General features: G+C 31.9%; 2 protein-coding genes across 2 annotated transcripts; one reads left to right on the top strand and one right to left on the bottom strand.

Moving 5' to 3' along the window:
• Window positions 1–3,055: 3,055 nt before the first annotated feature.
• On the bottom strand, window positions 3,056–3,656 carry LOC132937842 (baculoviral IAP repeat-containing protein 5-like). The gene has a single exon (XM_061004407.1). The coding sequence runs from the start codon at window positions 3,527–3,529 to the stop codon at window positions 3,056–3,058; it is 474 nt and encodes a 157-aa protein (XP_060860390.1). The 5' UTR covers window positions 3,530–3,656.
• Window positions 3,657–11,172: 7,516 nt separating this feature from the next.
• Window positions 11,173–11,892, top strand: LOC132938513 (uncharacterized). The gene is made up of 2 exons (XM_061005392.1): window positions 11,173–11,620; window positions 11,723–11,892. Exons 1-2 carry the CDS (start codon window positions 11,173–11,175, stop codon window positions 11,890–11,892), a joined length of 618 nt encoding a protein of 205 aa, XP_060861375.1.
• The last annotated feature ends 4,052 nt before the right edge of the window (window positions 11,893–15,944 follow it).

The raw sequence follows: 15,944 nt of genomic DNA, 5'->3' as shown, positions 1-15,944 counted from the left end.
TAAAAACCAATTTTCCCAAATATTTTCTGCAACATATATTTTTAAATGGTTGAATGAAATTTTACCAATTTTGTTTTATAAGTATGGATTTAACAGATGGTGTTTGCACAGACATTTTTTGTTTTAATAAACCTTAATTCAAAATTAAATAACTCAATTACTGTATAAAATAAATGTTATGATACAGATTTTTTTATGAAATTAAATTAACATAATACCAATATCAACTAAAATTATTAAAAGTAATATTACATGAATATAAATTGTGTATTATGAAAATATAACTTAATATTAAATAATAATTATATAAAACAATATCCAAGGGACCACAAATTATATCTGCTGTTGAAAATAATCTGAACAAATATATACATTTATTTTATATATTTTAAGAGCATAGTATTTTTCAATTGTATAACAATTATATCATATCTTTCTCTCTGGACCTAGCTGAATAAAACATAATATTATTGTTGATCAAGACAAAATTAAACCTATATCATATAATAACATTCTTCCTGACTTAAAAATATATAACTGTGTTATAAAGAGTTAATAATATTTACTGTAAAATATATGTTTATAAAAATATTGTTCAATTTTATTTGTTTTTTGTTTATGTGTATGATGCGTTTGTGTAATTGTGTATTATTAATATATAGATTTTAAATTTTAATGCTAAGCAGTATTTAAATTAAAATATCAAATAATCAAAACAAAATAAACCATTATTATTATTATATTATACACTTCAATTAGTTTTATTTTTTATAACTTGTTGAAAGTTATATTGCTGTAGAATTAGTTTTGCAATAATTATTGAATGCATGCTTGAACACTATGAATTATATAACTTAAAATAATCTAATTTAAAATCTTACAAATAAGTGATCATTGTATTTTATCTTAATATTGGTATGTTTACTTGATGATAATTAATGTCGTTATAGCAAATAGCCATTTGTAAAGGAGTGATAACAATATATTTATATTATTTTGTTATACTATTCATGTTGATGCATAAACAAACACTGAACATTTAATAAATCAATATTGAGTTAATAGTCCTTTAAACATGATGGGTTCATTACATTTTAGTGAACTTTAATTTTATCAATTTTTTATACAACTATAAACATACATTTCACGTGGGTAATATATTCACGAACATATCAAAGTACATTTAAATTACTCCTTTGCTGTGGCTTAATTTATGTAAATGTTCAATTATCTCTAAGATAGTTTGTTTTGTTATTGTGAGGTAGTTCAGTAGCCATAACTATTACTTAAATATTTTAGAAATTAATTTGTTTTCAAAAATATAGTACAGTGGAACCTCCCTTAACGGACACCTCCAAATAACAGACCCGCATACATTTATCAACCGAGAGTGTCCAGTATTTAGAGACTTCCATGTATTAGATGTATTAAGTAATGAATGTTTATACAGTTTTAAATAACCAGCACCTAGTCTTAATAGAATGATAGGTAATTATTGTAATTTACTCTCATCACTTATGTATTATTAACAGTAGTATTTTATAATTAAGTTAGTATATAGAATAGTTTTGATAGTATTATAATGTAATGTAATTTGTAGTCTTAGAAAAAAAATGTACAAGGGCGGAAATATGTTAAATGGCCAGGAGCGCTGATGACCTTGCTATAGTTTTGGTTTTGGTATTTCAATAAAATATATTAAATTTTAAAAACTTGGATCATTCATTATCATTGTCATTTGATATAGACAAAAAAAACTTTTTGGATTTTATTAATGCCACAAGGGTTTTTAACTAACTAACTATTTTTTATTAAATGTGTTCCAATTTTAGTCGCTAAAAAAGCTGTAATGGTGAAATAATGAAATAAAATATGCTTAGAACAATAATTTATAATCATCGCCCTTCTGAAAGTTTTAACTAGGATTTTCTACTAAATTTATTAATAAGATTCAGTTTTCAATAATATATTTTTAAATGAAAATTTAATTTTAGAAGGTTTATTAAAAAATAGAAAAATAGTACCATCATAATATTAATATTATACATAATATAGGTATTGTAAAGATACCTACCTGAATATTTAATATATAATATATATACTTTTTTTTTTTTGTTCGTGAAATATATAAATTACTTTATACTTTTGAATGTGGAGATCTTGTCCAACAAAAAATAGAGGCTTTTGATAAATTTGCTAAGTTTATAAAGACAATAATTAAAAAATATTCCATAACTAAAATGAATAAACTTGTTAGGATTGTTTAAGTACCATGCTAAATTAAATAGAATAATTCTTAAATGTTTAATATAATAAAAATAGTTTAATAGCTTGTTATCTATTGCCATTAATTATAAAATTTGATAAACAAAATATGTAAGCCAGTGGCGTATTTACCTTGGAGAGGATCAAGGGATTAACCCTCCCCCCCACCTCAAAGACTGTATATAATAAGCAAAAGTTTTTGCAGTCCGAACTTAAGGCCTCTAACTTTAAAGGTGGGGCTACTGGATAAAATCATGTCCCCCCAAGACAAAAACCCAATTATGCCACTATTGTAAGCCAAACCTACCAAGTAGTACTTTTACATAATTTATTTTAATTTTTTTTAATCAAATTAATAAATAGAATCATTATCTATACCTACTCTTTACTTTCAAGCAATACATTGTTTAACACCAACAATTATTAACAAAGTTAAAATACAATAGGTATAATATATAATTGCTAATAAGAAAAACTTGATGAACAACAAAATATTTTAAGTATTAGTGAAACAACGATAAATACCTAGCTGGCTGTTGATATAAATTATTATAATTTTGTTATCGTTTGTTATAATAATATTTTGATCAAAATATATAGCGTAAACTCTAATAAAATAAACAATTATAAAATATATATACTTAGTAATAGTAACAAAATAAACAGAATTAACTCTAATGCAATTAAAATAAAATAGATATAAAGTATAAAATTAATCTTAAAAATACTATATTGTTTGTATTTAAAACCGTTACAGTGATGAACATACTAAAAAAGTTTTAGTTACCTATTAAGAATATCCTATTTTTTTTAGTTCTTTCTTCAGTGCTGATTTTTTCTTTTTGTGATTAGATAGTGCTGTTTTAGTAATTGTTTCATATTTTTTATTAAATATGCGTAGTATCACAGTCTTTTGAATATCTAAGAAATCATTTACTGTAAAATCTGATTCCTCCTTACCTATTTCAACAAATTTACATAACGGTTTGGCTGACAAGTTCCGGTTTCTGTGTTCTTCCCAAGGCTGGTCAGTTGGCTCCCAACCATCCAATTCGATGAAACATGAAAAGCATTTTACCGTATCGGGTGTATCCTGGTCTGGGCAATAAAAACCTGCTTGGGCCATTTCCTTTGCACTAGGTTTAATCATTGTCCAATTTTGTAGCGAATTAAGCCTATTCATCTCCCAAATATAACAAATTGGTTCTGATTCAAGACCTCGGTTATTGATATGGTTCATGATTAAATTATTCATATTATCCATGATGAGAAAACAGTAAAAATGTATAGTACAATTATTAAAGAATGTTGAGTCTTGAGTTAAGATGTAGTGTCACAAATATTATAAGTATAAGATTGAATACGAAATAAATAATAATACATCTGTTGGGCGTTGGCTTTTATAATTAAACATTTAAATCCGTGATAAAATAATTTAGTAGTTATAGTACTTTTATAGTACCCACCTGATTACCTTTATCATTTATTTTATCATGATTACATTTTTAAATCATAATAATTATGAACAACATTTGTTTTTTGGAGGGGGATGAGTATTAAACTCATCCTGTTAATTGCCTAGGTACTCATTTATTAATTTTTGATGGTAGGTACAACAATATTATTGTAAAATATATACTATACATATTGTGTAGGTATACATACCTATGATGTGACTTCACTACGAAGTCGTCATCGACCTTTGTGGCTTCGTTCATTAGCATAGAATCAGACATCAGTGGTTATTTGAAGCTCGATTATCAGTGTTATCAATAATGAGTGTTTTACGCTTAATGAACCACCCTGTACAGTCGTCTAGTAGTATGTGGCCGAGTGTGGCGTGAGGTAGCTCTGGTCTTGGCGGCTCTGGTGCATCTGAATATGCCGTGGCCCTGACCCTTCTATACACGATGTCGGTTGGTTCCTTTGATAATATGATCGGCGATAAGAACTTCAGATCCAGCGCGACGGTAGTGGCGCGAAGCTAAGTAAAAAAAAAAAGCGAAGCGGTCACTACCGTAGTATATTACACGAGCCAGAGTTTGCCCATTGAATGTGTGTACATTTGCCCGTTTTCTTTAGCCAGTGCTACAGACCTAATGAATGAACGGATTGGTCTGTTTGTGGTATCAATAGATCGGGCATGATTTGTAGATTATACCTTTGTCATTTTCGAAAAAATTGGTTGAATAATAACGAATAAATTAGCAAAAAAGTCAAGTATTTTTGAAGCAAAAAGATATTGTGCTCGACCGTTTTTAGTTATTACGTTTCACGCAGCAGCGCACGAGACCGTATTACCCCCTCTATTCCGTATACGTTTTCGTCGCGGTCGTACACTGGGCAGCGGTTGCGACTTGCGGTTCCCGCCGTTGCCCGCGTCTTCGCTTATCGTATTCGTTATTTCTGTTATTTCTCTAATACAAGCATAATTTCACATCAAAATAAATAGCTACGATATAATGACAGTAATGACACTGCAATACATTTTGAACGATGGCCTAGAGGGAGTAAAAATGTATATATTATAATATGGGAAAAAAAAATTAGAATATGATTTTTAAAAAAAAAATAGGTATATGAATTTAAAAAAAAAATAGAGTATATTAAATAAAAAAACATAACAATAAAATAAATGAATAAAAATATAAAACATTACATATTACATGCCAGTACATAAAAATATGTTATAAAAAAACTACTGATATCCCAACAAAAACACTTCGTCGAACTCCGTGTAAAAAATTGCTAAGTAAAAAAAAACTAGTAATTTATAATACTTAAACATTATAAAGATGTGATATCAAGAATAAATGCTAAGTAAATTAAATTTTAAATTAATTGATTCTATCTCAATTATTTATTTACTTTGCGAGAATTTATTTTCTTTATAAATTAATAATTAAGACTTTTTTATAAAACAAATTTAGTAACATTTGTCATAGAAATTTGTTAAATAGTCCAGTTATGAATAGACATGTTTATTTGTCGAAATATATAAATTTTCGCAAAGTAAATAAATGATTGAGATAGAATCAATTAATTTAAAATTTGATTTACTTAGCATTTATTTATGATATCACATATTTATAATGATGAAGTCTTATAGATGACTAGTTTTTTTTTACTTAGCAATTTTTTACACGGAGTTCGACGAAGTGTTTTTGTTGGGATTAAACTATGAGAAAATATTCCTAAAATAAATTACCTAAAATATTTCCATTGAAGCTATTAGAAAATATCTTTAAAAAAAATTAGTCAGAATATTTTCGTGTTAATGACGAGAGAATATTTCTTTAAATATAATCATCACCTAAATGCTGTGTGGATAATAACTAAATTTTCTGTCTAAAATTACCCATTTATCTTCATCATTGATAGTCCGATCATTGTATTGATGCGATAAGACTTCCGAAATTATATATGAATTCGGCATGAAGTCTATTTGAAATCAGTCGGATTAAATTTTTAATTTTAACCCTCAAAATTCCACAAATTTGATTTCTATTTATCGAATAATATTAAATCTTGTAGTAGTGTCAAAAAATATGATTAAGAGGACGTGATACCCGCATGTGTTGTCTCCGTATTACAAGTGCGTAACATATCAAATGTTACGTTCAGTAGAACACGCATAGCTCCGTCGGCCTTAAAATTAGACCGAATTGACCTCTTATAAAATCTAAAGGTAAGATTATTATCTAGGCAACCTCATGAGCTTTTTATTGTATTTTAATTTTAACTCGAGTTATGAGTATTTTAAAATTGTAAATTGTTTTAACGTCTTAAAATACATATAACTCGCTTTAAAATTAAAATGTATTAAAAAGCCCATAAGATTGTCTAGATAATAATCTTACCTTTAGATTTTATAAGAGGTCAGTTAACTCTAATTTTTAAATTAACTTATCTACACATGTTCTGCTAAGCGTAAAATTTGCTATGTTACGCATTTGTAAGACGGAGACAACACATGCGGGTATCACGTCCTCTTAAGCAAAATTGAAGACGTGTAAGTGTGTTTAAGTAATAAGTATAGATTAAAACCAAGTATTTACAGTTTTCGTGTCAAAATTGTCAAAATATGCTTAAATATATTTTATATGTAATACATTTTTATATCATTTTTGAAAAATACATAAAACATATTACAATTTTGGTTATAAAAAACTAAAAATAAGTAGGTATATAAAAATGATAAAAATAATTTATACAGAATTTTACTAATTATTCGGATATAGGTAGGTACCTATATTGATTAATATGATGGACGGAGGACATTATTGCATGTTTTGGACATTTTTAAACTATTGTGAAATAAAACAACTTCATTTTTAAAAATCCCGGCATAAAATACTAGGTTAATAAATAAGTAATAGCTAGTTAACTTAGTTAACGAATAACGTGATAAACGAACACATATTTTCGTTTTTTTGTACAGTCTAGAATCTAGATGTCAATTATAGTTTTAACACAGTCTTGTCACAAAGAGACTTATAAAATCTGGGCGCCCGGGAATTGGGCCACAATTAACCTTTTTTTCAATAAGGTATACCTACGGTGATTGGGCCACTACCTACAGTTTTACATTTATAACAGGTAGACCCGGTGATTGGGCCACTGTTTTCAACGATTTTTTATTATTGTATCCGGTAATTGGACCACTAAATTAATATGTCATATAAATAAATTGCTTATTACAAATTTAAAATGGGAGGGGGGGGGGGGGACTTAAACACCTAAACGCATAAATGACAACGCATAACAGTGAAAAACTAGAAATTGCCTACCCATAACTCCTTAATAAAATTATAGCCGGTTCCCAATCGGCAACAAAATAAAATTAATAAAATAAAATTATTAAATAATTAGTTGAAATGATACAATTTCAGTTATGATTTTATCATACAATGCGGTTTTAGATTCTGAGCGGAGCGAGGAATGTAATGGTTTTACAATGATGTTTATTTCTTTTTCTTTTTTATACTGTAAACACTATTTCTCCCTCTAAACTTGCTCAAAAGTATCAAGTATAACAACTTTTCTGAAAGGTAATGTTCTTGAGCTGGTACTTTAAAGAAATCATTTTACGATTTTCGAAACGCTCCTCGAAATAAAAGCGGTTAAAAGAGAAAAAACGTACGATATCACGATTTTATAATATTAAATAATTACGGACGACGTTTTCTACCAGAAATATTGCTTCAAAGTAAAATGACAAGGTATATTTTTTGTTGTATTTTGGATTTTGTTCCTCACGGTTTTAAGTGCGGAAATTTTTAGCTATTTTTGAGCTATTTATAGACATTTTAATTTCGGGAGTTTCTTGTTGTAAATCGGTTAAAAACATTCGTAAACACTTGAAATTTGGGTTGTTTACTTATATTAGCCTTACCTAGATATGGTAAAATTTTCAAAACATTTGAGCGACTTATGAGCTTTTTCATTTATTTTATATATTTTTTTAGAGATGGAGAATTTACGTAAAAAAAATATCGGTAAATTTACCAGTAAATTTTACGGTAAATTTACCAATAATGTTGTAAAAATGGTAAAATAGCTAAATCTTAGAGCCATTGTTATTTTTTACTATTAGACATTAGTAAATACTAAATACGATTCGTATTAGGTACTAATGTTGTATACCTACTTGTTAAATCTAGTTCTTTCTAATAATAACAATAATTAACAAAAAATTTAAAAAATGAATCTAAAATATCTATTGTTCTGTATTAGACATTAGTAATTAGTACATTTTATGAAATATGAATATTGAATTATTCATATTACAATTAATAAATAATTTAAACTAAACTAAACTATCAAAATTCACATTACCTTTATTTCTTTTTAAGTCAAAACATTTATATTTAGACCTAACTTTTGTATTAATAATAGTATATTATCAATATCACATTATCTGCATTCTTGGTATCTCCCTATAAAATCTTTCCTAATTACCTACTGATATTTAATGTTCTAATATATATTAGGGGTGTGGCAGAATATTGATTTTATAGTATATAACAAACTATATAAACAATAACAAGTATATAAATTATAAATATTACAAATGATAATATCACAGAAGTTCCTTTTTCGGTTTACCTACTTTGGTCCAACCTGTTTATTATATTAAGATTTATCTTAAACCGTGATTAGTACTTTATTCATTATTGTATTGTTATCATTTGATAAAAAATATATCTCTTTACAATTTAGACTAGGCGTTTTCGATTTCATTTGATTAGAGAGGTCACACAACATTTTTTTTTGGTAAAAAATAATTTACCGGTAAAAAAAAATTGGTAAAATTTACGGTAAATTTTTTTACCGGTAAAAAATTACCTGGTAAATTTACTCCACTCACATCTCTATATTTTTTCATTTTTATGATATTTCCTTATTATAATTATATAAATCGTTCTTAAGCTGTTCTTAAAACGCTTTGCTTATCACCATAGAAACGAATAAAATTAAATAAAAAAGATTCCCTCGTCCGCTCAGAATCGTTTTTTATCGAATGCAATCATTACATTCAAATCGAATAATACAGTACAATTTCACTATCCTGTCCGAGGCCCGAAGGGAAATGCGCTGACCTACTTTTTTTTTTCTTTATTTTATATACCTATATACCTATTTTATCACCAATAATCCAGAAATCCAAAAAAAAAATGGAGTTATGCTCTTTGCCACTTAGGCCGACGATATGACGAATTTAAATAAAATCTTAAAGCTTTTAGCAGAGCTTATCGTAAAATTCTAGGGAATGAACTTTAATTAGTACTCCTCAGGGCCCCAGCGCCCTCTGTACGATACGCAAATAACTTTTGAAGGAGTATAGCACTAACGGAACATAAACAAATGAAACAAGACTAGAAATTTGTGCAAGCATGTCCACAGTACCCCCTGGGTTACGAAACGTGAATATCATTTTAAGGGATTCAGCACTAACGAAGTGATAAAAGTCACTATGCCACATTGATGAAGCAAAATAGTTCACCTTGGGACCAGAAATATAAAAAAGGCTTAATACCACCAATACATTTATATGTCGTCTAATAATTGTCAACTCGTTGGTCTTAATGTCACCTGTGGTCTTATTGTCCCGAAGTCTTATTGTCACTTTGCTCCTATTGTCCACCGCTGTATGAGGGGAACACCCATCGACCACACCACGTAACTAAGTTAGTGGAATCTATGGGATTTGTACAATAATAAGTAATGGGAAGAATAATAGTTTAAGTTTAATTTTACTGTCATTTTCATTAAATTTAAGAATTAATAAGAGATTTGTTTGTAGGTAATTAATAGTTTTGTGTATTTTACATGTGGTTTAGTTAATAATCTTTCAAAAAAAAATAATAATGACAATTAGAATTAAAAATAATTTTCTGGTTCACTAATAATAATGATAACAAATTTTACAAAAAGCGTAAAATTGTTCGTTTTTTTAAATAAGAATTTTTTATTTTTTATATTTAAAATTACTTCAATATTTATTTATTATTTTACTGTGCACAAAGTGTTTTTGTGCACACACAGACAACACAGTACTTTTTCAACTTCTTGAAATGGACAACTTTTCATAAATAGATCGATTTCGTAATTTCGTATATGAGTAGTTATACTGTATCTGATCAGAAATCAAAATCATAATTTATATTATAATAAATAAATATTAAATATGTTTGACTATTTAAAGTATCTGGTACTCGGTACTCTTTAATTTCACAGTAAAATATAGACAAATTTGTTACTTAGGGTCGTCGAAATTACCTCCCACTAAATATAAATAATACCTACTTTAGTTAAAAAATCATTTTAAGATGTTAGGATTCATGAATAGGAATAGGTACTATTAATTTAAAAAAGGTGGGTAAGTGGATGTCACTCTGCTGTAAAGTAGGTTACAAGTGGGTCACAGTAATCGACGCGGCCGCGACATCTCCCTTCCAGTCCCACCCAGGGCCGTCCCTAGGGCAGTGCGAGCGGGGCCCACGCCCCGGGCCCCGCGCTCTCACCACAATTGGACAGGCCCCGCTTTCATAGATACAATAAAAGGTCAAGTTGATGAGCAAAAAAAAAGTGCATATCATATTTTTTTTCATGTACAATTGTTGAATGGAACAATAAAATGTTATTTATAGTATTTATATTTTATAATATTATTTAATTTTTTTTTATTTAATACATTAGACCCGTATACGCTGGTATGGTATGGTATTTGTATACAATATTAATATGTTATTCACTTGCATTCTATTTTTGGCGGTGGTGTAGTTCCCTGAAAAATTAACGACGTCGCCTCGTCGCTCCGGCCGGCTAGCCCGCCTGTGAAATCCCCACTACACAGTCGCTAACTATCGACAATTACCGATAATTACCATTTTCAGTCGATACTCGATGCCGTAGTTAGTAATAGACTAAGTTATGTTCGGTTGGGTATTTTATTATAAAGGTGTTTTATGTCCATTACCCATACATTTATTTACCAAGTGTAAATTCCACTGCACACTGGTATCCAAAATATAAAATAATTACATTAAAAGCACCTACACATAGTTCGTAAAAAATAGTAACAATATCGTGATATTTTCATACAAGTGACATATTAAATAAATTATACAAATATACTACATTTTTTGCCCCAACTTGATGGAATAATATTATTATATCAATAATGGTCTTTAGAAAAATTAACGCGCTCGAAATTCTAATGCTGCGGGCCGACGAGAACGATAAACATATTACTGGCCGGCTAGTAGTAATACACGTCGTCGTCGTCTGGGAGATTTTCTCGGAGATCGGTCTCTGTGCTGGACGATTTATATTTAGCTCATTACCAATTCTCGATTAAATCCCAACGTACACGTATACATATTATCTTCGCTCAAACAAAAGATGGCAACTAACTATTATAACATAGACGCTGTAAACGTCATATTGCTCGAAATCTTAGAAGACATTGTTGTCAATATTATGGATGACACTTACGCTGACGAAACAGACGAATATCTCGTGGGTTTAGTTACCCTTCTTCTGTCTGCCATTGATTCGGGCGCTACTACTGCGAGTGGCGACGATCAGACCCCGGAGTCGGAGCCTGAAGGACAAAATCCGATTCTTGGAGGCGCAGATGGACAGGAGTTCGACGAAGACGCCGAGGAGTCCATCTCCTTGCACAGTGATGGATTGCCGAGCGGCGATGCGCTGTACTCTGCAGCAGAGTCAGAGCTTGCTCCGATCCCAGAGGCAGCACCGCTCGGCAACAACAACACTGTTCAGGAAGACGACAATTCGAAAATTTCGGAAGCAGAAGAGGACCATTCCGTTTTTTTGGCGAGCAGCTGTACGTCGTCGTGTGGGGACGCGCCGTCCTCGGAGTGGGGGCCTGTCGATCCCACTCCGACTCCTGAGGGCGGACCGCTCGACGACGTTTTGCGTACAGAAGACGTGTTGGATGAGAAAATTGAGCCGGCCAGGGGTATAGTTGTAAAAATTAGTCTCGGTGAGCTGGTCGGTTGGCTAGGCCCGGCGGCAGCACCCGGAAAAATCGATCCACCTCGTACGAGGTGGAAAAGCGTGAGACGCTTTTTCCGGGCTCTGTGCTGCTGCCGATGAGAACCCGTCCGCAGCTCACTCCTTGGCCGTAGACGACGGGCAGGATGACGGCGACACAGAGGAGGGGAGGATGTGAGAAAGAGCACGGACGGTGTGCGGCGGTAAGTCCCCCACGCACGTTCTCCGGTCGCCCGCGGCGCGACGGGTTGTTCGCGGGCGTAGCGCGCTCGGTCGTCTTTGACGCGCGAGACCCTCTGGCGGCTCGGCGAGCGCCCGGCTGCAGTTACGGTCACGTGGAGCGGCGGCGGCGACGGACGACGGCGACGACACGGCGGCTAGTAGTAGAGGTCTGGCGCGGACAACGATTCCGCCCCGACGGTACACCGACGATGACGACGGCGATGGCGACTTGGTACGACGGCAGCGGCGGAGACCTTGGCACGGGGTGAGTGGTATAGAGATTTGCATGCTAGGAACACGGGGACGTCAGCGTCACCGGATCCAAGGAAACTTAACGGTTTCAGGGTGGCGGCGCGCGACTTCACCACCATGGCGGCGGAACGAAGAAGCGGCCGAAGGGACAACGCCAGGGCGAAAATTACCGAGAGTTGAGGATCGCGCTGCGGTCCGCTGACTCTCGCCTTTTCGCCCCACGGTAATCCCACATTGGCCGCTTCGCTCGTCCCCGCCGGTTCCGCAGCACAAAATCTCGATTCGCTCGCTCCGTATCTTGGTCTTCACCGTCCGTCGGCAGAGTCGTCGCGCCGTCGACCGTCAACACGCACAGCATCACGCGCACTATAGCCGCCGTTCGTCGCCGACATCCGTGGTCGCTCCGCGGCCGTATCGGTTTGGCCTCGCCTGCTGGGCAAGGTCGTCAATAGTCCGAGCAAACGCGCCCGCGACATACTCGGCAACCCGCGGGACAGGTCGTAAGAACGTGCAGAGGTGACCAGTGGCCAATAACATTGCATATATCCGCACCAAAATTCGCCATCTTGCATCCTATCCCCCTTGTTGATTGTGTCCTGACCTCCTGACCGACGTATTTTTTTTCCTTTTATTTCTTTAAATTATTTCAAATTGTCTAATTGCTCTTATATTGTAAATTTCGATTTTTTTTTCTTATTCTCGGCCCTTTTTTAATATATTATTGATAGCCAATGTACTAATTTTTTTTTTTTTTTTAATAAACACTTTTTTGTATTAATTTTAATATCCTGTACCCAATATTAATATAAATATAAAAATTAAATTAAAAACCATTTTTAGTAAATTTTATACTATAATTTTTGGCATTTTATATTCCTTTTTTTTTGCATTTTAAGTGCATATTTTGCATTTTAAGTGCATATTTTATTGCATATTTTTGACATTTTTAATGCATTTTTTAAGGTTTTTTAGTGCATTAAATTCACAGCCCTAGTAATAGTAATAATAGCAATAGGTAATCTACTGGTTACTGGCTACTGCATACCACGTACGACGTTAATAATAAGTAATATTAACTAATAAGCCATCATTATATTCTATTGAAATTTTGAACTGGTAAATAATATAATAATATTAAATATAAAATCAAAAATGTCAAGGCCACGAGACAAGTTCCGAAAATATTTATCTAGTAGTGAAAATTTAAAAAAAAAAATACAAATTGAAGAAAACATAAACTCCATTCGTGGTTCGTTAGTAAAGTTTTTGAATAAACCGAAAATTTTATCCGATGATTCCGATGTTACAGCACAATTACATGTAAGTAGTACTTATAAATTTATTATAACACTACCTATTATATTTATATTTTATACATTTAATTGGTGTAATTTTTACTACCTACCAATATTAGCTGAATACTATGCCCGTAACTACTGCTTCAGCAGAACGATCGTTTTCAAAGCTGAAATTAATAAAAAAACTATCTCCGAAGCACGTTGTCACAAGTAAAAATCACCAACTTAGCTATAATCTCTATCGAAAGAGAAATTGCTAACCAATTAAAATATGATGATATTATTGATCAATTTGCGGATAAAAAGAGCAGAAAAGTTAATTTTTAATATATTTTTATATCGTACCTATTGCTATATTTTATATTTATTGTCTTATTTTGTCAATATTTTTTTGATAATTTTTATTTATTACATTAGGTTTGATTATATGACATGATGCGTTAATAGTTAATTTACTTATTCATGTTGTTGTAGGTGCAAGGTACTATATTTGTTAAGATTATTTGCGCACATTTGAGTTTCAAATTTGGGGAGTATAGCTCCCATATGTGATATGCAACTGACGTGCGATAATGACATTTTAGGCATTTTAGGCCCCGCCATTTTACTCTGCCCCGGGTCCCGCAAATCGTTGGGACGGCCCTGGTCCCACCGACCACTCCTCGTCTATCCACCATTCCGTCATGTATAAATTGTTAAATGATTGTAATTGTTATTTTATTTATGCTCTTTGTTTTGTCTTCTGTGTTTAATATTATTATTCTGTAGTTCATCAATCAAAGAGATTATATTATATACTATTATACACATCCGTGAACGCACAGATTTTATTGTTCACTACAATCAAATAACCACCGTCTTAACCCAACGCACGTCTGAAGGTACTGTTTAATTTATATTACCTCCTCTCATCTGCTCAACATAGTCAGTGTCTCCCGACTATTGTGTATTGCTGTCCTGGAGTCCACGTCACGACCAATGAGAGTGCCGACGTGTAAGCCCGCCAGCAACAAATACGTTGTGTGAGAGGCCACCCAGGACGTCCAGGTCGACACCTACCGAGTGCTACAGTTCAGCGTCCTCTCAAGCCCTCAATAGGATTAAGTAGTCTTAAGTATTCTCCCTAATTTTGTGAGCTCTGTGGTCATTGCACCAAACCGAATCGACCACAGAGACATCCCCCATAATTAACTTGCACCATCATCATTCCTCATTAGATCCCCCCCGCTCATCGTCGTTGTCGTTGACGTGCGTAAAATTGCCTATCCACCATAAGATCAGGCGAAGGCACGTTTGGTAGCCTACCCATCAAAATTGCCGACATTAGTGATTACTTGGGCCCTACTTAATTCGAGAAATTGTGCTCGGGCATCACCAAGTGGTCCTTCGGGTAGCCCTTGCTTTGGGCGTTAACAGTAATGGTTGGTGTTAAATTTGAAACCAATGATAAAAAATCATTGCGTATAATAAAAATGGTTCTGAGCGAAAACGGTCAGTCAGCCTATGATATTACCAAGTATATTTGATGATATTATTGTGAATAAAGTAATTTATATATAAGCTACTTACGTGGAGCCTTGTTTTCAATTTTCAATACTCAGCTATAAAAGTTGAACATTTTATACATTTTTAACTACAAAAGAATTATAAATTATAAATTTGATAAATTTTATCAAAATTCGAACTTAAATGCTTATAAAAAAAATTGTGCCTATGTATTTTTAATATTTTTCAACTGCTATTGTAACATTATGTCAGGAACCTTGCATTAAATTTTCACGCTTTTTTATCCATCAAATAAAATTTTATTGATATTTATAGACAAAAAAAATGAAAACTGACTATGTCCGTAAACAGATCAAAAAGAGTCAAATTGTTTTATAAATTTTATTGTGTATAGAAAATGCTAATATAAGCATTCAGTGAAGATTTTCAAGTCTCTATACAGTCATTCGTTTTTTAATTACAACAAAATAAGAAAATCGTTACATGAGAATTTGAGTGAATATCAAATGTTGTAAAAATATGAATTTCAAACGCTCATAAAAATTTAATTTGACTTTCTTGTAGACGTTTTTTTTTTTGATAAAGGTAGACAATCTTATGGATAATCTTGTATTATATTTTCAAATCTTAGATTTAAAAAGAAAAAATTTTATGAATTCTCAACTCAAAATAATTTGCTAATTTTCGTGATTTTTCCGAATTTTTCCGAATTTTGTCAAGATTTGAACTTTAAATGCTTATTATTAAAAACTATGAGTAACAATTTTTAATATTTCTCAAATATCATTGTAACAGTATAGTAGGAGCCTTGTATTAAATTTTCAAGCTTTTTTACCCAACAAATAAAGTTTTATTGGCATCCATAGAAAAAAATAC

This window comes from Metopolophium dirhodum, chromosome 2 (genome assembly GCF_019925205.1).
Source record: "Metopolophium dirhodum isolate CAU chromosome 2, ASM1992520v1, whole genome shotgun sequence".
In the NCBI taxonomy this organism is placed as follows: domain Eukaryota; kingdom Metazoa; phylum Arthropoda; class Insecta; order Hemiptera; family Aphididae; genus Metopolophium; species Metopolophium dirhodum.
The sequence above is the reverse complement of the archived record's forward strand: the minus strand, read 5'-3'. Positions and strand labels throughout refer to the sequence as shown.

What these genes read in the sequence shown, in the direction of transcription:
- LOC132937842 (XM_061004407.1), bottom strand. Translation starts at nt 3,529, where the DNA reads ATGGATAATATGAATAATTTAATCATGAACCATATCAATAACCGAGGT.
- LOC132938513 (XM_061005392.1), top strand. Translation starts at nt 11,173, where the DNA reads ATGGCAACTAACTATTATAACATAGACGCTGTAAACGTCATATTGCTC. An exon ending in CGTTTTTTTGGCGAGCAGCT is followed by an intron (nt 11,621 to 11,722) that starts GTACGTCGTCGT and finishes TGCGTACAGAAG; the next exon opens with ACGTGTTGGATGAGAAAATT.